Source organism: Myotis yumanensis, unplaced genomic scaffold (genome assembly GCF_028538775.1).
Source record: "Myotis yumanensis isolate MYYU_CA2020_CCGP unplaced genomic scaffold, mMyoYum1.0.hap1 SCAF_3, whole genome shotgun sequence".
NCBI lineage: Eukaryota > Metazoa > Chordata > Mammalia > Chiroptera > Vespertilionidae > Myotis > Myotis yumanensis.
The window spans coordinates 17,462,896-17,489,446 of record NW_027223754.1 but is presented as its reverse complement, the minus strand read 5'-3'; the positions used below and the strand labels follow the sequence as shown (position 1 = coordinate 17,489,446).

The 26,551-nt window shown below is 40.7% G+C and overlaps 1 protein-coding gene and 1 non-coding gene across 2 annotated transcripts; one reads left to right on the top strand and one right to left on the bottom strand.

The window, feature by feature from the left end:
* Positions 1–3,386: 3,386 nt before the first annotated feature.
* Positions 3,387–3,491, top strand: LOC139007754 (U6 spliceosomal RNA). The gene has a single exon (XR_011470918.1). It is a non-coding gene; the product is annotated as a U6 spliceosomal RNA (small nuclear RNA).
* Positions 3,492–5,070: 1,579 nt separating this feature from the next.
* UBXN8 (UBX domain protein 8) lies at positions 5,071–22,553 on the bottom strand. Its single transcript, XM_070408349.1, has 8 exons — positions 22,313–22,553; positions 18,371–18,493; positions 18,018–18,088; positions 15,844–15,966; positions 13,355–13,492; positions 11,852–11,893; positions 6,846–6,920; positions 5,071–5,843 (listed from the first exon to the last, which is right to left on the bottom strand). Exons 1-8 carry the CDS (start codon positions 22,398–22,400, stop codon positions 5,676–5,678), a joined length of 828 nt encoding a protein of 275 aa, XP_070264450.1. The 5' UTR covers positions 22,401–22,553; the 3' UTR covers positions 5,071–5,675.
* Between the last annotated feature and the right edge of the window lie 3,998 nt (positions 22,554–26,551).

Here is a 26,551-nt window from a genome sequence, read left to right as displayed (position 1 = left end):
GAACAATTGTGTTGAGGCTATTTGAGTTAACGATCTTTGTATGGGGCTTATTTTCATAAGAAAAAAATCAAGTAGTACCTGATATCTTTTAGACTATAAAAAAACCTTTTTTCATTAGATAATTTGTGTTAATGTCTTCATATGGATTGTATGCTAAAACTGTAGAATATTATATAGCTAGGAAGAAGCTTTTATTTATTTTTCTCTTCTTCGTCAGTCCTCACCTGAGGATATGCCTCTCTCTGATTTCAGAGAAAGGGGAAGAGAGAGAAACTTCGGTGTGCAAGAGACATCAATCGGTTGCCTCCTGCACGCACCTGCAACTCAGGCACATGCCCCGACTGGAAATTCACTGAAAATGGATCATAGACTTAAGCATAAGACCTAATACAAGCTTTTACAAGAAAACACAGACCCCTTTGAGACCTTGGGTTAGGCCAGGGGTGGGCAAACTTTTTGACTCGAGGGCCACAATGGGTTCTTAAACTGGACCGGAGGGCCGGAACAAAAGCATGGACGGAGTGTTTGTGTGAACTAATATAAATTCAAAGTAAACATCATTACATAAAAGGGTACGGTCTTTTTTTTTTTTTTTTTTTTTTTTAGTTTTATTCATTTCAAACGGGCCGGATCCGGCCCACGGGCCTTAGTTTGCCCACGGGCCGTAGTTTGCCCACGGCTGGGTTAGGCAAAGATTTCTTAAATAACCCAAGTAGTGCTCTTTATGTCTGTATAGATTCATATTTCCTCCTGGTTTAATTTTCTTCTGCCTTAAAGACTTGTTTAACTATTATAGTACAAGTCTGCTGGTGATGAATTTCTTCAACTTTTGTATGTCTTAAGTGTTTCATGTTCATTTTTGAAAGATATTTTTACAATAGAAGTCTATTGTTACTCAGAGACTCGGAGCCCATAGACCTCAAGCTGTACTAATGATGGACTGGCTGCTGTTACCTTGTGTTTAGGGTAGGGGTGGAGATGCTAGGTTTTTCTGTGTGCCTGCTCTGCCCTCAGCTTTCCATTGGCCTTGCTTACCTGTATCAGAGAGAGGGCCTTCCTCCTGCTCTTACACTTCCCCGGTTGTAGACTGCGATTGTTACTCCCCAGTAATAGCGAACATCTGTTACCTGAACCTGCTCCTCCACCAAGAGTAGAGAATATTTGCTTCTACCCTTCCCCCAGCAGCACTAAGTGTTTGCCTATGTCCTGGGGGAGGAGGATGGGTTTTGCTTTTACTGCTTCTCTAGAAACATATTTGCCAATGTCCTGTGACCATAGTGTTTGGTGTACTGCCCCCTGTGGGTTACGACTTTGGTTTTGTAGAGAAGGATACCAAGGAGCTGGTGGGACTTTGAGTTTATTCATCCATAGCTGCCAATCATCTCCTCGTTTGCATCGAGGTGGTTTTGTCTTCTCCAGTCATCTGCACTGCTCTCACTCCTCATGGACACCAGCTGAAGGCCGGTGGGAGAAGAGCTTTCAGGTGAGTGGGAACTCTGTGTGTGTCTGAGGCCAGCAGCTCAGACTGGCTTCATGGTATGACCTGTGCACACATGGCCCCACACTTACAACGCTGTGCTGTCACTGTCTTGAATTCTTCATTTATTTTTTTAAATATATTTTTACTGATTTCAGAGAGGAAGGGAGACCTAGAGACATCAATATTGAGAGAATCATTGATTGGCTGCCACCTGCACGCCCTCCACTGGGGATCAAGCCCGAAATTCGAGCATGCGTCCTGACCGGGAATCGAACCCTGACCTGGTTCATAGGTCGACGCTCAACCACTGAACCACACATGAATTCTTCATTTTTGAGTAAAGTGTCCTGCCTGCATTTTCATTTTGACCCATATATTAAATAGCCAGTCTTGTTCCAAAGTGATGCAGTAGCCCATGCTTGGCCATTAAAAATGTTAAAATCTAATTTCCTCATGTGCTTATAGAGCAGCCACCTTTTCTCCCATGCCCTGCCAAAAGCGAGACTTATATCTCTCCCCGAGTGCTTTGCAGCCTCCACCACCTAAGGCAGTGGTTCTCAACCCTGGCTGCACATTAGAATCACCTGGGAATCTCTTTAAAATCCTGATTTCTGGGCCTCATCCTCAGGAAATTCTATAATGTTGATTATACTAAATTCTACTAATGTTGTGGCCCCACCCCATAACAAAGAAATAGAATTTCCTGAGGATGAGGCCCAGAAATCAGGATTTTAAAGAGATTCCCAGGTGATTCTAATGTGCAGCCAAGGTTGAGAACCACTGACCTAAGGGCTCAAAAGTATTAGGATTTTGTATATCATTCAGCTGTTTCTTGTTATGGTGGGAGGAACATTCTTTGCAGCTTTCTACTTGGTAGATCCTAAGTATAAGTCTGAAACTGCTGCACATTTAGAACTTGTTATTTTTAGGACCTCAGTTTCAGTGAATTGAACAATTAACTGATTAAGGCTAGGCCCTCCCCCTTTCAAAGGGGAATGTCTTTTTTTTTTTTTTTACAGTTTCCTTCAGAAAAAGATGGCTTTATGCTTTTTATTTTCTCCTCAAAATACCCCTTAGTGCTGCTGTCATTATAGAACTATCTAAAATGACATGTTTTGACAACAGGCAGCTATTGTATTATTAAACTCACTCCCACATCACTCCATGACAGGGAGTTTACAAAGTGAAGCAGGAGCAGAGATGAAGAGTAATAAAAGTAAGGGAAATTCTCTAAGGCAGCGGTTCTCAACCTGTGGGTCGCAACCCCATTGGCGGTCGAACGACCCTTTCACAGGGGTCGCCTAAGGCCATCCTGCATATCAGATACTTAATTACGATTCGTAACAGTAGCAACATTACAGTTATGAAGTAGCAACGAAAATAATTTTATGGTTGGGTCACAACATGAACTGTATTTAAAGGGCCAGAAGGTTGAGAACCACTGCAAGGATATGTGGCTTGTATTAGAGCAGTGGTTCTCAACCTTCCTAATGCCGCGACTCTTTAATACAGTTCCTCATGTCGTGGTGACCCCCAATTTCATTGTTACAAATTGAACATAATTAAAACATAGTGATTAATCACAAAAACAGTATGTAATTATAGATGTGTTTTCCGATGGTCTTAGGTGACCCCTGTGAAAGGGTTGATCGACCCCCTAAGGGTCTTGACCCACAGGTTGAGAACCGCTGTATTAGAGGTATATAGGGTATATAGTGCACTCTTGAGCATTTTGACTGGTTTTAAATACTCAGAATATTCTTTAGTATACTGGAGATGGAGGGCTTTAACATTTTTCAATTTTACTTTTCCACTGAAGTATATTATTAAAAACAATAATAAACAAGCTAAGTGGAAATAGGATTCGTTTGTTTTCCCTAGGGCTTTTTAAAAAAATCTAAAACTAGTGCTTGCTTCGGCAGCACTTATACTAAAATTGGAACGACACAGAAGATTAGCATGGCCCCTGGGCAAGGATGACACACAAATTCGTGAAGTGTTCCATATTTTTTAAAAAATCTAAAGCTATTTTAAATCAGAGTGTGAGCATCATAGAGTTTACTTACTCACACCTAGATGGTATATGGCCTACTACATACCTAGGCTATCGTAGAGCCTATTGCTTCCAGGCTGCAAACCCGTACAGCCTGTTACTGTACTAAATATTGTAGGCCATTATACAGTGGTAAATATTTATGTATTTAAATATACCTAAACATAGAGAAGATACAGTAAAAATGTAGCATAAAGGGTAAAAAATGGTACAATCTGGTATATAAAGCACTTACAATGAATGGAGCTTGCAGAACTGGAAGTTACTCTGGTGAGTCAGAGAGTGAGCAGTGAGGGAATGTGAAGGCTTAGGACATCACTGTACACTGCTGTAGACTTTATAAACACTGTACACTTAGGCTATAAATTTGAAAACATTTCTTCAATAATAAATATTAGTTTACTATAACATTTTTATAAGCTTTTTAGGTTTTTAACTTATCAGCTCTTTTGTAGTAACACTTGGCTTAAAAACAAATACATTTGTTAAGCAGGTTGTTTGTTTATACCAGCATCACCACAAATATATGGGTAACATACTGAGCAAGGACGTTATGATGGCGATTATGTCACTAGGTGATGGGAATTTTTCAGCTCTTTTATAATCTTGAAGGACCATGTATATGCAGTTCATACATGCAGTCCGTTGTTGACTGAAACATTGTTATGCTACCCATGACTGGACTCCATTTCTCTTAACGTCCCAGTTCCCAAGAACCTGTCGATTATGTTAAGTGAGGACTTCTGTACTTCTGGGTAATTCTGTTGGTTATACTGATCAGCACTGGTACATTGTGGGAGGGAGCATCACAGAAGTGTGACTACCAGGACATAGGGATGGTTGGGGGCCATCTTGGAGGCTGATTCCCACAGCCTGTCCTCTAGCACCTAGTGACTCCCTCCCTCCCAAAGCACACAGAAGTCTATACCCATTACAGCATCAGCTCCAGAGGCAGATGAGACTGGGCATGTGTAATTCTTAGTACAGCTCTCACGTACATTTCCTCCTGATCTGTAGGCCTGTGAACCAAAGGCACGTTATTGCCCCTCCGCAGACCCAATACACAGTGGTGGGATAGACAGGATGACTCTGGTCAGAAAGACTGAAAATGAATGGCACACGGAAGTTACTGTCCGTGAGCAGTTCTGAAGCCCAGGTGGGCAAGTATTAGAAATTCCTCAACTAGAACTCAGTCCTACTCCCTGCCAGGAAATTACGCTCCAGTGGTTCCTGACTCAGCCCTCAAAGGCCTCGGTGTCGCTTCTTTTGCATGACAGGTAGCACGGGTTTACAGCATAGCCATTTTCCTCAGCTGGCTTCCTGCCAGTTGAATTTGGGGGATCCAAAGGCCTCTTTAATTTTTACGTCTCTGTGTCTGTTCAAGTTACTGATGATAGGTGATTGGATAAATAAGATGTGGTACATATATACAGTGGAATTTTACTCAGCCATAAAAAAGAATGAAAATTTACCATTTGTGACAACATAGATGGACCTAGAGGGTATTATGCTAAGTGAAATAAGTCAGGCAGAGAAAGACAAATACCATGTGATTTTACTTGTATGTGGAATCTAAAAAAATGCACAAACAAAACAAACAAATTCATGGATAAAAAGAATAAACTCCCATTGCCAGATGGGAGAAGGGTTTCGGGGTGAGAAAAAGGTGAAGGGATTAAGAAGTACAAATTGGCAGTTACAAAACAGTCATGAGGATGTAAAGTTCAATTTAAGGAATATAGTCAATAATATTGTAATAACTACATATGGGGTCAGGAGTATTAGACTTACGAGGGAGATTGCCTCTTAAGTTATATGTCTAATCACATGCCTACTCACTATGCTGTATACCTGAAATTAATAAAATATTGAATAACTGTAGTTGAAAAAAATTTTTAAATTTAAAAAAAGAAACAAAAGATCTGCGAATAAGCAAAGGTGATACCTAAGAATAACATTCACTAAATGCAGAAAGCACTCCTTTCCTAACCCTTTATGTCCATATATTCCCATGGATATTAACACTAACGTGTTTACTGCCTTGAGCTCAATCAAGGTATGTCATGATTTTAATGTGAATCCTTTGTTGTCCTGTAAGATCACAACATAACTGGTTTAATGTAGAACAGGTATTCTTCATTTCTAGTTGCATGGCTCTTTTTCCTCCACATTGAGTATAGTATCCACAGTTATTCCTATGTCCTGCAGTGAACAGCCTCCCTCAACTTCCAGAGGTATTCTTGGAAAGGAAGTAGAAAGGCTATATAGGGATGTGTGGTACCCAATTTTCACCATCCAGTCAAGTAGAACCTAAAAGATAAGAAAAGTAGTTGTCAATACTGTACACTCTGGTGTCCCTCAGGGTCATCATGATATTTTACAATTTGTTCATTGTTTAACATGCCCCTAAGAATAATGAAACAATGCTTACACCTTTCAAAGGGACTTTCTGGAGTGTAAAGAAAAATACCATACCATGGATTCTGAGATGTGAATAACCTTTAATACATTTTGTTTAAGGCCCAGGGACTACTGGTACCCACAGTCAGCAGAGGCATTTAACAAATAGCAAGGCTCCAATCATAGGGAAGGGAAAGATTATTCAATAAAAAGATTGAGAAAAAGCAAGGAAAAAAAGAATGAAAAAATAAAAAGATTGAGAACAAAAGGTTAGCATTTGGGGGAAAAAAATGATTTGGGCTCTAACCGGTTTGGCTCAGTAGATAGAGCGTCGGCCTGCGGACTCAAGGGTCCCAGGTTCAATTCCGGTCAAGGGCATGTACCTTGGCTGCAGGCACATTCCCAGTAGGGGGTGTGCAGGAGGCAGCTGATCGATGTTTCTCGCTCATCGATGTTTCTAACTATCTATCCCTCTCCCTTCCTCTCTGTAAAAAATCAATAAAATATATTTTTTTAAAAAATGATTTGGATCATAATCTTAGCCACATCAAAATCAAGCAGGAACTAATGTATAATGGGAACAAAGTTAATACTGGCTGCTTTGAAAGCATTTTTCCCACCAACCTGTGAACATGTAATTGTAACAACAACAAAAAGACAAAAAATAAATAGGAAAATGGAAAACTGAAAAAATTTTTGCAGCAATCGCAGTTCATAAGGACCCAGCAGGCCTAATTACCTAAGTTTCTGCAATGTAGTATACATAGAAATGCCCTTTATCCTCAACATGGACTACATGTAAGTGATGAGAGTACCAGGTAACAGTGTGCCTAGTAAAACCTCTCTCACTGCATGAGAAAATACTATTGTCAAATTCAATAAAAATATTTCTCAAAATACGAATTTCCTCACCTGTGAACTGCAAGACTTAAGAAACCTTCTCCTCAGGACACTCCCACTTGGACACCGGAGAGCTATGGTAACTACCTGAGGAATAAAAATGTTCAGATAAGAATTCCAATCCACTGCTCCATGCAATTCCAAAATTATAACATCTGTGATTATAAAAACTCACAAGGGATTTTGCAGGAATTAGCTCTGAGAGAGTAGACCAACATAAAGGTCCATATAAAATTCACTAAACAGAAGTAATTCTGAAACTGAAAACATCTTCCTATTGACTAAGGAGAGCCTTCCAGAGAGGACACCCGAGACTAAACAAGCTGTCTGCCCAGATCACATCCAGATTGCAATTGGGCTTCAAAAGTGACCTACCCACCCAGGAAGGTCCAGTGCCAGCTCAGTCTATAGACAAGAGAAACACTAGGCTGAAGGGAACGAAAGTTCCCCCGTCCACTCTACTGCTGTGGGCTGTGCACCATGCCTAGGTCATCCAAGCAAAGGAGACGAGCCTAGAGCTGGTCCTGGTTGCTGAGAACTCGGAGAACTGTCGTGGGAGCAGTCCTCCTTTATCTGCATTATGTACTGAGTTTTCCCATACTCTTCCCTTTGATAAAACTGTAAGTAAAACAGCTATAAAGGGCTTACAAACTGCTAGTATACTAAAGGACATTCTAAAAAGAAAAGATGATGAATTAGTCATTTCTTCTGATGTTCATTATTTACCTGTCAGGAAACCCTTTGTTACAGTCTTATCATAGTAACTATCCTGAAGTTATATGAGTACCACAGTATATAAAAATGGTGGTGTTTTATATATAAATATATTTTTTAATTGATTTCAGAGATGAAGGGAGAGGGAGAGATATAGAAACATCAATGATAAAAAAGTATCACTGGCTTCCTCCTGCACACCCTCCACTGGGGGATCGAGCTCACAACCCGGGCATGTGCCCTTGACTGGAATCGAACCCGGGACCCTTCAGTCCACAGGCTGATGCTCTATATACTGAGCCAAACCAGCTAGGGTGAAATGGTGGTTTTATAACAATACCTACCCCCTTCAGGAAAGCCATATTAGAAAATATTTCCATTCAAGTAGGTAAGGTATTTGGCTCACATCCAAATCAGTTGAGCTGTTATTATTTCTACATAAAAGTTTTATAATAAAACAAAGAAATCATAGAATAACTGAATCACAGACTAAAAGGTCAATTTTGCTTATTTTTAGAAATAAGATTTAACTTTTTCAGTGATAGTTTGTTCCGTGATCTGGTAGAGAATTAAAGCCAAATGCTTTATGAGAAACTGGGGTTCAAATATAGTGAATTAATGGTTTTTTGCATTATGATTAAATGGAACTTGACAGAAATGATTATTATTTGAAATCTAGCAACTGTTCTGTTATTACAATTATCGTGAAAGTTGGTTGTGCATTTTCTCTTAATATTACCAACAGTGTAGTGGACTGACTTATGAATGGATAAAATGCCTGGGATACAACCCAAAATTAGAAAGTACATCATTGTCACAAATGCAGATTTTTAAATTACAAATAAATTAGAAGTAGCAGCAATAATTAAAATTTGGTTCCCAGGTACTTCTTAAAATGAAGTAAGATAGCATACAATAATGAAAGTAGTTACTGTGCAATATGGTAACAGGTATTACAAAACTCAGAGTGTACTACTTAAGAAAGAATTGCATTAATTATGTTTCACATCCCTCCCTCCCTTGTCATAAATCAGGACCCATGAACCCAGACCACCGTTCGATTCCAGGTCAGGGCACATGCCTGGGTTGTGGGCTCAATCCCCAGTAGGGGGCGTGCAGGAGGCAGCCGATCAATGATACTCTTATCATTGATTTTTCTATTCCTCTCTCCCTCTCCCTTCCTGTCTTTGAAATCAATAAAAGCGTATTTATTTAAAGTCACCCAGGGAAATAAGACTAACAGCTTATGAGTGGTTGGTAGGGAGTTAAGAATTTTTTCACTGACTTCTTAGAAGTCTATAAGCAGTAGCAACTGTACAGATGGAAAATGCCTTTCCCAATGATGATTCTGGTGGAATCAAAATATTCCAATACTTAGCTTTTCTTGATTAGTGGGGAATAGAATACACTGTAAAAGTATCAAGCAGTATCAACTAACTATACATTAGTGGCATTCTTAATATTCTTAATAAAACTTTATTATAAAAGCTGCTTATACCAATTAAAACAATATATAGTGCATATATTTTACATGTGATTCTCAGGTAACAATTATTTACTATAATTTTGTTGACTTTATTAACCAAAAACAGAACAAAGAGGACCAAACATCAGAGAAGGGAGAAGGAAAGAGGGACAGTATTGCTTAGAGTGAGTAAGGGGGGAGTGCTGGCTATAGCCAGAGTCCTAAGTTCTCCCAGCAGGTTCCTCGGAAATGCCTCCTCTCTGTGGCTTCAGCCTCAAGTAGGGAGATGGGATGAGTTATTTAGGCTCATTCCAGCTCGAAAATTCCATTACTCTGACATAAACTTTAATGAGTGTAACACAAAATATCCCCTAACAAGTACTGGAAAAGGGAAGAGAAGAAAGCAAAATGGAATGACTATAAATAACTCTCTTCGAGAGAAAAGCAACACCAACTACCTCTGTGGTGGAGGTTCCTCAACCTTTTTAGGGACAGAAGATCTGAGATTGGGAAAAAAAGCACCGTCCTTTTACATATAATCACAAAAAGGTATAATTTAAAAGGATTCACTGACAACCTGAGGTCTATAATCTATGCACCTTTGGTGGCAAACTGCAGTTGTGTAAAATAACAATGTGTTTTAGAGCCAAAGTAAATTCATCAAAGGAGTTCCCTGTCAAACATGAGCTATATTTAAATACTCCTGTATTATAAATTGTTGTCATGGATACCAACCCAGGCTTGACAAGAAGTGAGAATGTGTGTCAGGACAGACATATCATAGGCATGAATTTATCATGTATAATGGGGAGGAATTAGGAATGTGTGTATGTTTTAAAAAAACATTGTGCTTCTCCTGCATTACACACTTCATTATTTCTATTTCTGTAGGACTTTGAAATCCAAAAGTACTAAACTTAAATGTTACAAATGTGTTGACAAAAATGAGCCACTCCCAATGGCTTTCTTGACTGTCGCAAAAATGATTTTTAAGGAGTGTAACAGTCCCTGAGCCCCAAGTAATGGAAAGCCACTAGGGCTCTCCTTTGCCTAAATGAGTTAATGGCTTTAAAGATATGTGCTCCAGTGCATTGGAGATGTGTCTAAAACGAAGCTGGACAATGGCCGAATGGCAGCTTAGATTATAACAAAGCAACTGGGCAGAAAGCAGCTCAATGCAGAGTGGGATCAGTCCGACCCTGCCTCCCAAACCATCCTTTCATTCAAACATCTAAAAAATAGCTGCATTCTTTGCATTCTCTTTTTTAAGGGGAAAACTGCAATTTGAAGTCATTTGCCTATTTTCATCTATAATAAAAGAATTCATTTGCTGACCTGAAGTTCTGGAAAAGCCTATATATATATATATATCTACACTAATAAAAGAGAAACATGGTAATTGGCGTACGACCACTACCCTTCCCATTGGCTAATCACGGGCAATATGCAAATTAACTGCCAACTAAGATGGCAGTTAACCACCAACAAAGATGGCGGCTAATTTGCATATTGCCGGCAGGATGGGGCAGCGCCATCGTGCCTGCCCCTCTGCCATCCAGACCTGCTATCTGTGACCTGGATGGCGGGCGACCCAACCCAGGGCTGGCGGGGCGTGACCGCAGCTGTCCCCTACTGGCCAAGACCCCAACCGGCTCTCCCACTGGCAGACGGGGCTGGCCTGGTGGCTTCGGCTTCCGCCCGCAGTCACGCCCCCCAGACCCACTGCTGCCAGCAGACCAAGGCTGGGGAGGCAGAGGGCCCCAACCCGCTCCCCCCGGCAGACTAGGGCTGGGGAGGCTGCTGCTGCGTTCGCCCACACTCACGCCCCAACCCGCCTGATCACCCCCGACCCACTCCCGCTGGCAGACCAGGACTGGCGGGTTGCCCTGGACCCGCATTCCCGCGGGCAGACCTGGGCTGGCGGGGCGGCTGCGGTGTCCGCCCCCAAACTGCTCCAGCTGGCAGACCGGGGCTGGCAGGTTGCCAGGGACCTGCATTCCCGCGGGCAGACCTGGGCTAGCGGGGCGGCTGCGGAGTCCGCCCGCAGTCACGTCCCCAACCCGCGAGAGCAGGGAGAGGGTGGGGGGGGGCGATCGCCCGCACTCACGCCCCCAACCCGCTGGCAGACCGGGGCTGGCGGGGTGGCTGCGGCGTCCGCCCGCAGTCACGCCCCCAAACCGCTCCCGCTGGCAGACTGGTATACAGGGAGATATTAGAATAAGTTTAATCACTTTATCAGTCGTTATTTGCATCAGTGTTGTTTTTACATCATGAGTTTGTTGTTATATCATTTTATTACAGTTTATTTATTAATAAAATTATGTATTATTTTCATATACATTGTACTCATTTCCTTTTATCTCTCACACTTTTATTATAGAGAAAGGGCAAATAGCAATATTAAAATATTTCCTCTAATTAATTCCCTTTCAATGTGCATGAATTTCGTGCACCGGGCCACTAGTATATATATACACACACACACACATACACACACATATATATGTATATATATTTTCCCCAACTGAATTTATTGGGGTGACATTGGTTATAAAATTATATAGGTTTCAGGTGTACATATCTATAGAAAAGTCATATATTCTACCTTTACCTAAGCTCTAAAAACACACTCTGCAGACATCAGGCTTCCAAAACAGGACACGAGTGGGGGACGGGGCGGGGGTTGATATTACCATATTCAAAACAAGACTAGTTACAGTGCAATCACAGAAACACATTTGCTATCTTCACTTTCAAAACCCAAATTTAGACAAGACATACTCGATGTTAAAGGAAATAGAAAATATATTTAATTTTTAAAGAAAGAAAATAAGCTTACTTCTTCAGCTGTTTCAGAGGGTTCTTCAGGTAAATCTGAAACCTAAGGAAAAGTAAGTATTAGTAATAGGAATATATACATTTTGAAGAAAGCTTACAATGCAAATGAGAGCTCAATTAATAAACATTTTTGGGTAAGCAACTTTGTGCTAACAAAAGATCATTAAAATAGGATTTTAAGATGACAGCTACCAATCTGTACACATTTAGTTCATTAAGACCCAAAAATAATTTAGGTTCATACATTTTAAGATGAGTGTATATTTTTCTTCACTGGAAATTCTACAGGACTGGTTAACAACCATTCACTTTGGTTGCTTTCATGATTTACTCAGTGCTTCCCTATTTTGGTTAATCTCTTAAAAAACCAGATGTTCAGCCCTGACCGGTTTGGCTCAGTGGCTAGAGCGTCGGCCTGCGGACTGAAAGGTCCCGGGTTCGATTCCGATCAAGGGCATGTACCTGGGTTGCGGGCACATCCCCAGTGAGGGGTGTGCAGGAGGCAGCTGGTTGATGTTTCTCTCTCATCGATGTTTCTAACAATCTATCCCTCTCCCTTCCTCTCTGTGAAAAATCAATAAAATATATATTTAAAAAACAAAAACAAAAACAGATGTTCAGACCATTTTCTCTCATTAAAATACTTATTACCAACAATTTCACCTCTAGGTACACTTTTTGTTGTTTGATACCATAGAAATCCACGTTTTATAACATTTCATCTAACAAACACTAGTTGCATTTATTAAATAAACCATTTGTTTTTCTTTGGTATCAAAAGCATGTGACAGTCAAAGCAAAGAACCTTGAATTTTTAACTAGTCCATTCAGTTCATTAGATCTTTTGAAATGTAAGAAATAGTTCCATGACCTGATTCTCACCCTCAAGCTCCATTAAGGGATCAGGAAACCTCAGACTGAGAAGCAATACATTAGAAACCACTTTCAAGGATTGCAGAGATAACCTATCAGCTTTCCCTAAGAGGCAGTAAAAACGGACTTCTTATTTCCAATCTTTGCCAGCTCCAAATTTAACTTAAGGATTAAAAGTTTGAAAGGAAAGATGGAATAATAAACCCGGGCACGTTCCAAAGTGAATGGTCACTGACCCATTCCCTAGAAGTGCTACTGAGGAAAATGACACACGCATGTTAATAGCAGCCACTCACTAAATATGGGTTAACCATGTCTTAGCTACCCATAGGGATGTTTCCTTAGTAAACATTATATTTTTTATTTCTACATAACCAAATTACTTCCTCAAAAAGAACTATTTCCTAAACCTATTATCATGTCTCTTCATAGCTTCCTTCTACGTTTGCTTCAGAACACTAATATTAAGCAGGGAAAGTGACCCTTAATGAAGGCGATCACTTTGTAAATTAGTGGGAAAACATCTGGATTAAAAAGCCAGTCCTTCTTCCTCAGTGTACCACCTCACGCACAGAACAAAGTTCTTGCAATACAATGAGACAGTGCAATGAGCAGGCATTAAGTAACCAACCTCCTTTTGCACGGGCTGTTCAGCAGGTGGTGAAACCTTGGTTGAAGGCTTAGGCAAGTTCCGTCTCTTTGCTGCTTTTCTGTTTGCTGTTTCAAAAGATGCCTGACTGTCATTTTCAAGCGCCAAATCTTCATCACCCTAGTCAAAAACAACGGACACTTTCTGAAGAGTTGCTTCCTATCAACTGTATTCACAATGGTTATTTCTTTTACCCTGATGGCATTCCAGTAGAAAATAGAATTAAGTCACTATAAGATCCAGAGAATTAAAGCATTATTTTCTTAGACAGGAAAACATGGAGCTTAATATCTTGCAGACACTACCCTTATCCAGTGCTGGTGTTCCGTCTGATAGATACAAGGCTGAGACAGGCCTGTCCATTTTAATTGACTCCCAAGGTTTTCAGTAGGATGGAAGAAAGAAGAAAACTTGGAGATATCCTTTCCTCCTGTTAGTAAAGGAAGCAAGGCAGTGCAAGGAATGCTGCCTTAACGGCTGTGAAAATAGTACATCTATGTAAAAACATGTCTCTCAAGCATGTCAAACTCACATGTGGCCCGCTGGCTGTGAGTTTGACATGCTTGCGTGATGCAAAACTTCCATAGTTGAATGCAGCCCTAGTATCTTGTTATATATGTACACATATTTTAGTTCTCAGATTCAAACTTTGAGCTTCCATTTGAATTAATCGCTTTAGGAGGCAAAGGATTTTATTCCAGAAATCATAAAGATTATTTGTATTAACACTATGTATTAAAATTTCTTCCTTAGCAAGATAATTCACTTAAGTGTCAAATTCTCAAATGTATACTTATTAGCTCACTAATGTCTTTCTTCCATATCTACTGACTTTTTACAAGTTTTCTTTATCAGACTAAAATGGCCACCATTTTGATGGGCGGCTTTCCCCATTCCTTTATCCTAATAGAAGTTGTGGAAGGAGCATAGGGAATGGAAGTCAAGAGATCCTGATGCTGAACAATTAACTGACCAAACTTAAGCCACTTCACTGCAAATTCTGGGGCTGGATCAGCTGACAGATACTTTCTTTCAGCTCTACGTTCCAATTTTTATGTTCTGTGATAGTCCTGAGAACCTTACGTTATAAATAACACTGAAGGTCTACCCACTCCAACTTTTTGTTGTCCCCACTAGCCATGGTACTACTAGTACCATGAAGATACAGTATAAAAGCAAGGCCAGAATGACTAATTCACATAGTGACCGTTTCAGAAAGAGACATGGCAGACTAAAACAAGGCTATCAATGTCTAACACAGGGGTGGGCAAACTTTTTGACTCGAGGGCCACAATGGGTTCTTAAACTGGACCGGAGGGCCGGAACTAAAGCATGGATGGAGTGTTTGTGTGAACTAATATAAATTCAAAGTAAACATCATTACATAAAAGGGTACGGTCTTTTTTTTTTTTTTAGTTTTATTCATTTCAAACGGGCCGGATCCGGCCCGCGGGCCGTAGTTTGCCCACGGCTGATAACACCACAAAACTGAACAAAAGGCAAATTCAACTCAGAAGTGAAATCACCATATGGAGCAGGTGCATTTCACATTAATTTTATTACCCACCCTTGATTGTTGAATGATATATTTACCATTATGCAATGAATAAAAACTGATTCTGCTTCACTATAAGAATCCTGCTCACCTTTACTAAGTCATTTTCTTTTCTTTTTTTAAAAATATATTTTATTGATTTTTTTTACAGAGAGGAAGGAAGAGGGATAGAGAGTTAGAAACATCGAAGAGAGAGAAACATCGATCAGCTGCCTCCTGCACACCCCCTATTGGGGATGTTGCCTGCAGCCAAGGTACATGCCCTTGACCGGAATCGAACCTGGGACCTTTCAGTCCACAGGCCGATGCTCTATATCCACTGAGCCAAACTGGTTAGGGCTCATTTTCTTTATAACATGGTGACAAGTGCAGTATAAACAGAAAGCAAATAAGTTTTGGGGACAGAAATAATGTTACACATAAAATCTACAGCCAGTTATTCTAAAAGTTAATTCGTTTATGAATGTCCGTTTTCCTCTGTAAGAAAACGAAATTGTAAACTTCCAGCAGCAAATGACAAAATTCATATTTGAGGCTAAAGGAAAAAAGAGTCAAAGGTTAATTTGGCTTTACAAAAGAAGAGCCAAACAAAGTGAATATAATGTGAGCTTATACTACCTTGGAGATCTTCCTTGAGGAAAAATGAATTCCCTCATATGAAACACAGTGATAGAGACAATAGTTTTCTTAAAGATTACCTTATGTTAGAGCCTTTCAAGGCTCTAAGTTACATGTTCTTAGGCACTTAACTGCTCAACATACAAATATGCTGAATAAAAATTGATATACAGTCACTAATAAAAACTCCTAAAAAAAAAGCTGTATTAACAGGTTAGTATCATTTGCAATTAAAAAAAAATCAATATATGTAAAACAAAACATGAGTAATAGAATTCAAAATGGAATATTTTCTAACCCCAAGTTTATGACCATGGCTTAACTTCCAGGTTTCACCCGTCATTCGATAAAAGCGCTCTTCTAGTTTTTTCAATTTCATTTCCTGATGAGGTTTTAGAACATTCTCTACGTATCTGCTGGCCTGTTCAAAAAAGTAAATTAGGTGTCGTTACTATACATTAACATTCCTAAGATTTTACATTGTCAATAAAGTTATCAGTAAGAACCAAGTCAGAAGTTGTTTTCACATTAACTCAATTTTGCCAAAAAAGCAGCAGCTACCACCTTTGCATCACTCTCTAAAAATTTGCATTTGTACATAATGCAAATAAAAACAAATTTTCTATACTTTTGATTGTATGGCAGTTGCCTCTATATCCTTTAATGTGTTTTCAATGCAACAAAAACTGAGGGCTGGGGATGCGAAGATTTCTTCTAGGAGCTTAAAGTCAGGGCAATGTGTCCAAAACATGAACAATTTGGGAGAACATTAATTGATAGCTCAATCATGTTAAAGTCGAAACTATTTTTGGATTCCAAATTCCATCACTGATGAAATAAATATTACAATCCCCAAACCACTATATGTGAGGGCAGATGGAGGAGTGGTAACTGATGTAACATCTAATTAAAGAAGAAAGATCTCAAATCAGTAAATTAACTTTACATTTTAAAAAACTAGAAAAAAAAAACTAAACCCAAAGCTAGAATAAATAAGGAAGTAAACAATAAAGATTACAGAGAGATAAAAACATACAGAATTCTAGAAAACAATAGAACCAACAAAAGCAAAAATGGGTTAGTTGAGAAGATGAGTAAAATTGACAAACCTATAACTTGACTAAGAAAAAATAACATCAGAAATGAATATGGGGATATTACTACCAACCTTATAGAAATAAAAAAGAATATAACAGAATACTTAGATAACCAAAATGAAATGGACAAATTCCTAGAAATATACAAATTATCAAAACTGACTCAAGCAGAAACAGGACAGACCTAAGGAGAGACTGAATCAGTAATTACAAACCATCAAAGAAAAACTCAGGACCAGATGGATTCACTGGTTAATTCTATCGCACAGTTAACACTAGCAGCACTATTCACAATAGCCAAAAGGAGGAAACAACCTCAATGTCCATCAGGGAATGGATGGATCATTAAATTCTGATAGTTCCAGGCAATAGAGTATTACTCAGCCATAAAAATGAATGAAGTTCTGATACATGCTATATGGATGAACGCTGGAAAATATTATGCTAAGTGAAAAAAGCCAGACACAAAAGGCCATGTTATATGATTTCATTATATGCAACATCCAGAATAGATAAATACATATAAACAGAAGCAGACTGATGGCTGCTAGAGGATGAAAGGAGGGGGAATGAGGAAGTAACTGCTTAATGGGCATGGGGTTTTCTTTTTTTTTTACGTTTATCATGCCATGAATTCATAGGGAATGGGTTCCAGCAGCACAGGCCCCTTCCCACTGGTTCTCACAAAGTGTGCTTCTCTGAGCGGAGCAGGCTCACACTTCAGATGAACCCAGGTACCTTTCTCTTTGGCTTCCTTCTTTTTCTAATCACTTTCCTTCCCACTTTTCAGGAAGCTGTCTCGGCTCCTAGCGTGCTTACCATGCCCAATAGGTACATTAATTCTCTTGGCAAGAATCTTGCCCTTGTTTGTTTACAACAGTGCCCCCCACATGGGGGTGACATTGTGCTCTTCCAGTTTGCCACGGAAACATTTGTGGGGCATTCTGAACAGTGCCCACTCCCTTGATGTCTACACTATCACCTTTCTTGTAGATTCACAATGTATTCTGCCAAAGGAGCCACTCAGGTTTTCTAAAAGGCCTTGAGTCTTGAGAACATACAGCGGATGCCTTTCTTCTTTCCTTTGTGTTAGTCATTCTGGTGAATTAAATGGAAGATGGCAGTTCTGGCTGAAAGGTGGGGTTTTCTTTGGAGACGAAGAAAATGTTTTGGAACTAGATAGAGGTAGTGGTTGCACAACATTGTGACTGTTATGCCACTGAATTGTACCCTTTAGAATGGTTAATTTTGTATCATTGAATTTGACCTCAATAATTTAAAAAATCTGAGCACAGACAGCAATAGACCTAAATTTTAAATGTCCCAGGTATTTTTGTATTCTTTCTAGATATATTCGCTAAAAATTATGCTTTACCTTTTCACCCTGTGCCTCTTGTTGTTTTTTTCTTGCAAGTTTTTGCCTTTGCACATTCTTCTCTTCTTCATCTAAGACATCAAAACATAGAAGTGTTTTTTAATTCCCAAGTATCAATAAGTTGAATACTATTTTCTCTGAAAACAGTCTGTAGATCTTAAAATTATTTTAGACAAGCCTTCAAAAAACAGATATTTTGAAATAATGAAATGAGGTGGAGGCTTGTCCTGGGAGGTGGAAGTGGTGGTGGGGCCGGGGAGGTCAATCGGGGACGAAGACATATGTAATACTTTAAACAATAAAAAAATGTTTTAAAAGAATAGTATAAAAAGGTAGATAAACAATAAACTTACCTTTCAGGTGAACTTGCGAAGGTTTAAATGAGTTAAGCCATGAGGTAGTCACAGAAATAATTAAAGTAAGAAGAGCAAGCAGTAAGAAAATCCGGCCACACAGCAAAATTATATCTTTAATTCCTTATAAAGGGAAAAATTAAAATTAAAAACACTTTTTTGATACTACTAATAAGTTATAACACATTAGAAAATTATTTGTCCTAGAAAAATACAGTAAAAGTTATGCAACTGTCTTATGACTTTTCATATCCTTTAAGCATCAAAATTCATCATGTTTGTCAATACCAAAAAGTTTTCAGAAAACAATTCTAGAACATCTTTTGTGTCAGGAATATAACTTTAATTCAAGTGACTATCTACATTATAAATATTATGACTATCATTAATGCATAAATTCTGGTTTCCCTTCTGCCCAGAGAAGGAGATAAAATTATCCATATATTAAAAAATTAAATGATGGTAATGTTATCATCTTTTCAAATTCTAATTCTATTTAAAAAGTCATTCACACACACACACACACACACACACACACACACAAAGTCATTCCCACTGAAACACCAATTTCTTATTTCTCACCGTTATATTTTGAAACTGTACTTTATTTCTTGTGTGTGTGTGTGTGTGTGTGTGTGTATGTGTGAGTGTGTGTGTGCACTTTATGTCTCAATTTGGTCATTTGTAAATAAAATTACTATATGTATGTCTGCCTAGAAAAAAAATCAGTATTTGGTCATACATATTGTTTTAAGAACCAAGATGAAAATGAAGTCAGCAAAAATGTAACAAGTGCCCACTTTGTGTAATATAATTTGCTAAATGGTGAAGGAATGGAGCTATAAAGTTGGGTTACAAATGGTTTCTACCCGCCAGGAATTTTTAGTTTAATTTTGTAAGTCTCAAAAATTACCAGGCAGCGGTAGAGGAAACATTTTACCAGTGTGATGTGGCTAGTAGTGAATTAACTAAAAATTAAAGAAGGAATTATATATGCAGGCAGATATATATTTATATTTACGTTTATATTTTTTGCATTACAGTCCCTCCAACTTTTGACAGCATTAACTACTGATTCAGGTGTTGCTCAATACAACAAGTAAATCTGGGGTAACTGGCCATTATATAAGTAGTTTCATACTAGAGTACTAGTATTTAAAGAAACCTCTCAGTTATGGGATTTATGTTCCACTAGAGGCCTGGTGCACAAAATTTATGCATTCGCAGGGTGGGAGTCCCTCAGCCTGGCCTGTGCCCTCTTGCAGTCCGAGAGCCCTTGGGGGATGTCCAACTGCTCCCACAGGGAGCAGGTCTAAGCCAGCAGTCAGATATCCTTAGCACTGCTGTGGAAGCGGGAGAGGCTCCCGCCACCATTGCTGCGCTCACCATCCGTGAGCCCAGCTCAGGGCTTCTGGCTGAACAGCACTCCCCCTGTGGGCGCGCTGACCACCAGGAGGCAGCTCCTGAATTGAGCATCTTCCCCTGGTAGTCAGTGTGTGTCATAGCGACTGGTCATTCCACTGTTTGGTCGATTTGCATATTAGCCTTTCATTATATAGGATAATATTGCTTTTTGTTCTAACAAGCATGCAATTTGCAAATGTTATATGGGAATAGAAAATAATTAGTTTGTGTGTACACTTTTCAGGTAAAAAAAGTTTAAAATTATTTTTGTGTGCCTACTCTCAAGAGCCCATGTGCAGGTCATTTAAAGGATAACAAGTGTGAGGAACCAGCATTAAAATACTTAACTTGAATACAAGTAAAAATGCATTGGCAATGAAGGCTTTTATACAGTAGAAAAAAACAGGGATCATTTTTCAATGTTTGTCCAAAAATGCAGCCCAGGTGAATGAATAGGTCTTGGAATTCCACTTTCCCCCTGGGAATTCAATTAGCAGCTCCAGCTAGGAATATCAATATCTTTAAGTACAGTTTCACACATAACTAGCCCTGTAGCTGCTGCACTGGGATGTATGATTGGTAAAACAGACTTAAATAAGGTCAGTGGATAATCGCAGAACCAATATCAAGGCAGCTGATCAACGTTGATGTTACTCTCCCATCGATGTTTCTCTCTCTCTCTCCCCCTTTCTCTCTAAAAATCACTAAAAACATATTATTTAAAAAAAAAAAAGTAAACGACCATAATTTCACAACTTGAGAGAGAATTCTAGGAAAAAGGAGTTAAGTGAAAATTGAAGGAACTAGACGGAGATGCTGTCAGGGACCCAGCTGCATTTTCTATAAATTTTGGCCTGCCTTTATTAATTTAGAGATTATGGTAAGTGCAAACAAATTAGATTGGTTTCTGCCCTCAAGCAATGTACGGAAGTGTGGTCAGAGCTGATTGTGTGAACAGATATCCTTCTGCAACCTCAATAACCACCTTCTCATTGACTTGTGACTCAAATATTAGTGCAAAGTAGAAGATTCCAAATGGGCAGAGCAGAGGTGGACGCTATAGAGGTAAAGGAGCAAAGTGAATTCTGTAATAGGTAAGTGTGAATTTAACATTTCTATAGGGTATCCCAAAAAATGTATACACACACTTTGAGTAATTATAAAGGCAATGTTTATTAAAATACATTTCATTTTCAAAATTGAGCTACCAGCTGTTAAAGTGTGTATACATATTTTGGAGACATCTGGATATCTCATTTGGATAAAGGTCTTGTTAGATTTGAATCAGGCTCCTGGAAGGTCTAAGATTTTTTAAAAGCATTTTAATTTCTTTAACTTTTTAAAAATGTATTGATTTAAATTGATTTGAAGAGGGAGAGGAAGGGAAAGAGAGACAAGTGTGGATTTGTTGTTCCACTTATTTGTGCATTTCTTGGTGGCTTCTTGTATGTGGTCTGACCAGGAACTGCACTCACAACCTTAGTGCATTACTTTATTTCAGGGAACATTCATGAGTACCTGACTTCTTAGGGGTGGCTGAGGGAGAACGGAAAGACAGGAAATATTAAAGCTGTTTCATCATGGTCTCTAACTTCAGAGCCGGGTTTAATGAGGAGATACCTAAACTGATCCCTGATAAGTCCAAAATCGGCCCGATGTCCCACAGGCCCACCTTTTCCCTCTATTGCTGGCACTACCAGCTGCTCGGCCTGCTCCACTCACACCTGAGAGCCATCCTTGAGCCCCTCCTCTCCCTTCTCCCACGAACAAACCCAGCGGGCTGTCCTCTGTCAATACCCACATCTGCGCACACACCTTCGGTTACCATCCTTGTCCGGGCCACTTCGCTGCTCGCCCACCTCCAAGCCCAGCTGCCCACTGCCTCCGCCACAGTCTCCTTCCCGAACACTCTCCACCCTGACCCCGTGGCCGCTTTAAAACCTGCGGGCACCTTACTCCCTACAGTTTCCTCCACTCTCACTAGGGTTGTCAGAGTACCCAGATTAGAGAATGAATGAGCGAGCATTTCGTGTTAGGCTCTTCACAGGCGCTCAATGAATGCATCTGCGGCCATTCTCCTCCCCCATATCCTCCCCGACCAGCTCGGGGTCTTCGTCCTTTTCCTCCAACGCGTCACAATTCTTTTGTGTCTGGAATGTTTTTGCCCCGGGTTTTCAAAGCGGTGGCTCCTGATCATACAAATCTCTTCAGATTCCTCAGGCGGCCTACGTCACATTACCCTGTTGGTTTCCTTTGGAGCATTCAACACAACCTGAAAGTAGTGTCTCTGTCTGTCCCTTTGCTTCCTGCGTCTGTCCCCGTACACGCAAAACTACGCCAGGTCTGCAGGGACACTTTCTCGCCGAGTGGAGTCGGCCTGCCCCGTCGACCGCAGACTGGAGCGGGGAGGGACCCGGCGCCGGAAGCGGGACGTGGCGCGATGCAGCCTGGGAGTTGTAGTCAACGCGGGTACCTGTACGTCACACTCGCGGGGAAGTTACCCGGTGTGGGCGCCCAGAGGGAAGCACCAACACTTACCCAGGTCGGGGATCCCACGCCGCAGCTCCAGACACAAGAAGGGGAGCGCAGAGAGGAGGAAAATGCCCACGACCCCTCGGGCTGCCATGGCGGCGGGAGGCCCGCCCCTTCCGGTTCCGCCCCCGGGGAAGGCGGAGTGGAGCCCTCGCCTGAGAGGGCTGGGTCTGGAGCCGAGCGTTAGAGCCTAGGGCCCTGTCGGTGCGCAGACTGAGGTCAGCCCCTGTTTTGAGCTCATCATATGTCGCTGTAAGTCGGGAGAAAGACGAGACCCTCCCCACGTCACGTGGTGTCCGGGGAGACGGCCCCCCTGGGCGCCGTCCAGCCGCGAGCTGTGGAAGCCACGCGAGAGCTGCGACGTGGCGGCTCCCCCTCGCGTGGGGCGGTGGAGGCCGAGAGAGAGAGAGAAAGAGAGAGAGAGAAAGAGAAAGAGAGAGAGAGAGAGAGCGAGCGAGCTCGCAGAGTAAAATCAGCTGGAAGAGAAAGTGGACGCGGTGGGGAGACCGCCTGGCCCCTTGGCCTTGTGGCCCTAACTGGTGATTGTGGCCTTTTGGGTCGGAGCTACTAAGCACCACTTGGTTCCCAAGCACCTGCCTCTTCTCTCCCGGGGTGGGGAACCTTTTTCTGTCAAAGACCATTTGGATATTTATAACAACTGGAGGCCCCAGGTAGGAATTCATGCACAGGTGGGGGTCCAGCCAGCCCTGAGGGGGGGGGCGGTGTTGGGGAAGGCGATAGGGGGCGGGGCCCGCCAGGGGAAGGGGCCATGGGCTGTTGGCCAGCCACCCTGCCCCCTGGTCCAACTCCTGGTCCAGGAGACAATCTGCATATTAGCTTTTTATTAAATAGGATGGGAGAGGGGCATATAAAATTATCAACTTAAAAATTAGCCTGCTATATTTGGTCCAACATTTAATTAACTCATCCCTAATGCCTTGGCAGGGCCAGACCAAATGATTTCAAAGGCTGGAGGTTCCCCAGCCCTGCAAGGTTCCGTGGTCTTTGGTGACCCTGGAAAAATGACTCAAAAGTGGAGACTGGTGTGGTGATTGCGGGGAGGGGGTGGTGGTGGAAGAGGGCATAGAGAGAATACATGGTGATTGAAAAAGTGTAAAATTAAATTAACAAGTGGAGACTAGTACCTAATTCCAGATCCCAGAGACTCGCTACCCCTTGTTCTGCCTGCCTGCTTATCATTTTTGCCCACCAGTATTATTGTTAGCCAAAGGCCTGGTGCACAGAATTCGTGCCCACTGGTGGGGGGTCCCTAGGCCTGGTCAGCGATCAGGGCCTATCTGGGCGTCTCACCCAATCCCAGCCAGGGCCTCCTGGATGGGACAGGAGAGATGGGGGGAGGGACCCGGCGAGGGAGGTTTGCTGGCTGGGGGGAGGGACCGGAGGAACTGGGAGGTTGGCTGTGGGAGTGCATTGACCACCAGGGCCGGCTCCTGCATTGAGCTCCCCCTGGTGGTCGGTGCACATCATAGTGACTGGTCAACTGGTCTTTCAGGTCGTTTGGTCACAATGGTAGCTTAGGTTTTTATATATATAGATGACTTGACTTCACAGTTATATGACCTCATTGCTATCGCATGGCTCACTTCTATGGTGTTTCTGCCAACCTGCAACTCAGTTAAGCTATGGAGGTCCTCAAAACTTTAAGATTTCATGCTTTAAATTTTCGTTTTCTGATCCATCAAGCCTCCCACTTCACCCTTCAATGCAATTCAGCCAACATTTATTGAGCCCCACAATATGCCTGGTACTGTAGAACTCGTAGATATTCAAATACGTATAAGTTACTGAATTTGTCCTCACAAACTCAGTTTGGTGGGAAAGATAGACCTGTAGACAGATAAATGCAATACAGTGCATTTATCTAAGTTCTGTGATAGGGATACTCCAAGGCTTGCGCAAAAACTTTCCTGAAAGAAATCGTGACAAAATTGTGTTGTAAATGTTAGGAATGGGGGCGGGGGTACAAGAAGAGTGAGAGTTCAAGTTTAGAAAACAATGCAGAGGAACTACCAGCAGTTAAAATATTGCAGTTTAAAATTTGAATGGAGGTGCATAGATGTGAAACCAGACAATGAATGGGTCCAGGCTGCCTGTCACTACTTGAGCCAATTAAGCAGAGACAGGGTTGAATCGGATATGAGTATTTTTATTTTCCAATATTGCCGGCAGCATGGGAGAGCAGCAGGTAATCCACAGAAATCTGCTCTACCACCCCTTCACCTGATAAGCCAGCTGCTTATATTGGGTGGAAGGACAATGATTACACGGGGAAGTAAGCAGAAGGAATAAGAACGGGTATGCAAAAGGAATAAAAATGTATATAATGGTTACAGGCAGTTAGGGCTGGGGCTGCAAAGGGCAGGTGCCTCCTGGACTCCGTTAATCTTTCCATGATGATAGGAAGTTCTTGAGTAAGGAGAATGGACAGAATTTCTTTTTTTTTTAAATATGTTTTTATTGATTTTTAGCGAGATGGGAAGGGGGAGAGAGAGAAACATCAGTCAGTGAGAAACACTGATTCGCTGCCTATTGCATGGCCCCCACTGGGAACTGAACCAACAACCTTTTTGGTCTATGGAACGATGCTCCAACCAACTGAGCAACCTGTCCAAGGCTCCACAGGTAAGTTTTAGAAGCCATATTTAGATATCAGTGATGAGGAGAGGAAGGGTGAATTTAGACAAGGAATGGTATTGTTATATGAGGAACCATGATTCAAATATTATAGACTTGATTCATTCAATCAACAACAAATATGAAGCAACTACTATGCCCCAGGTATTGTTACAGATGCTGGGAACGTAGTCACACACATGGCAGACAAGATTCCTGCTCTTGGAGTTTGTACTCTAGTGTGTGATGGTTAATTTTATACATTAACTTGGAGGGTGTTTTGTTCTGTAAATAGTTACAGAAATAAAACCACATATTTAGATTCAGAATAGGAATATTAGTGTTATTTCTAAAGCTTTTTATGGTCTTCCCCATTTTATATTTTCAAGTACATTTGTAAAACAATGAATTTGAGATCAAAGAATGAAAAGCTATTCACCACATGTATCATTTCCTGCTAGAAGTGTCTTCTGAGGTATCCAGTTTCCCAACAAAGCAAACTTCCTATTCTCAGAAAGATTCCTTCCCATCATAAAATTTGCTTTTTGTTAATTTCATAATCAGTTATAGTTCTATCTCTTTAGTGTTTATCCTTTGCCTTAATAAACACTGAAATTGTGCTATGGAGTAATGTTTGTTTTCTTTCTTTCATCATATTATTTTTATCTTAATAAATGACTGCAATTATTTTCATATATGCTTCATGAGAAATACATTTCATTGAGCAACCTGTATGAGCAAGGTTCTTTATAATACCACTGTTTCTCATACAGACTTCTCAGATTGTTTACAGAAGTACAGTAGGCCCCTTTATCCATGTTTTCACTTTCTGCAATTTGTTATCCGCAGTCAACCGTGGTTTGAAAATCTTAATGAAAAAATACAGAAATAAACAATGAGATTTAAGTTGTGCTCCATTCTGAGTGCTGTGATGAAATCTCATGCTACTCCGTCCTGCCAGGATATGAATCATACCTATGGCCAGTATCTCCATGTCTCCATGCTGTAGATGCTCCTGCTCTTTAGTCACTTAGTAGAGATAATACAGAGACAATAGTACTGTATTTATTTCTCAGGTTGAGGAGAAGGTAATGTGTAAAGCTCTTAGAGCCAGGCTTAGCTCAATGCATATTTATTTTTTTTAATATATATTTTTTTTATTTCAGAGAGAAAGGGAGAGGAAGAGAGAGATGGAAACATCAATGACGAGAGAGGATCATTAATCAGATGCCTCCTGCATGCCCCACTCTGGGGATCGAGCCCAAAACCCAGGCATATGCCTTGACCGGGAATCCAACTATGACCTCCTGGTTCGTAGGTCGACGCTCAGTCACTGAGCTACACTGACTAGGCTTATTATTTCTGAAAAATATTTCACAGTGTTTTTGTGGAAATCACCTAAGTTTATTTAGTAGTAAAAAACATTTAAAAAATATTTTTAATGATGACATTATAAAAAGGTGAAATAATTTGGGCTCTGCTGTTCCCCACAAATCAGGCTAATTTATCATGATGTCTTAAGACTGCTACATTTGAACAGTAACTCAGTTGATTTTTATTCTTGGCATTAACCACCTCCAAACTACCTCTTATTAACTGCATTAACTAAAA

What these genes read in the sequence shown, in the direction of transcription:
- UBXN8 (XM_070408349.1), bottom strand. Translation starts at nt 22,400, where the DNA reads ATGGCAGCCCGAGGGGTCGTGGGCATTTTCCTCCTCTCTGCGCTCCCC. An exon ending in TTCGCAAGTTCACCTGAAAG is followed by an intron (nt 18,089 to 18,370) that starts GTAAGTTTATTG and finishes TTGATGTCTTAG; the next exon opens with ATGAAGAAGAGAAGAATGTG. An exon ending in TTAAGTCTTGCAGTTCACAG is followed by an intron (nt 5,844 to 6,845) that starts GTGAGGAAATTC and finishes CTTATCTTTTAG; the next exon opens with GTTCTACTTGACTGGATGGT.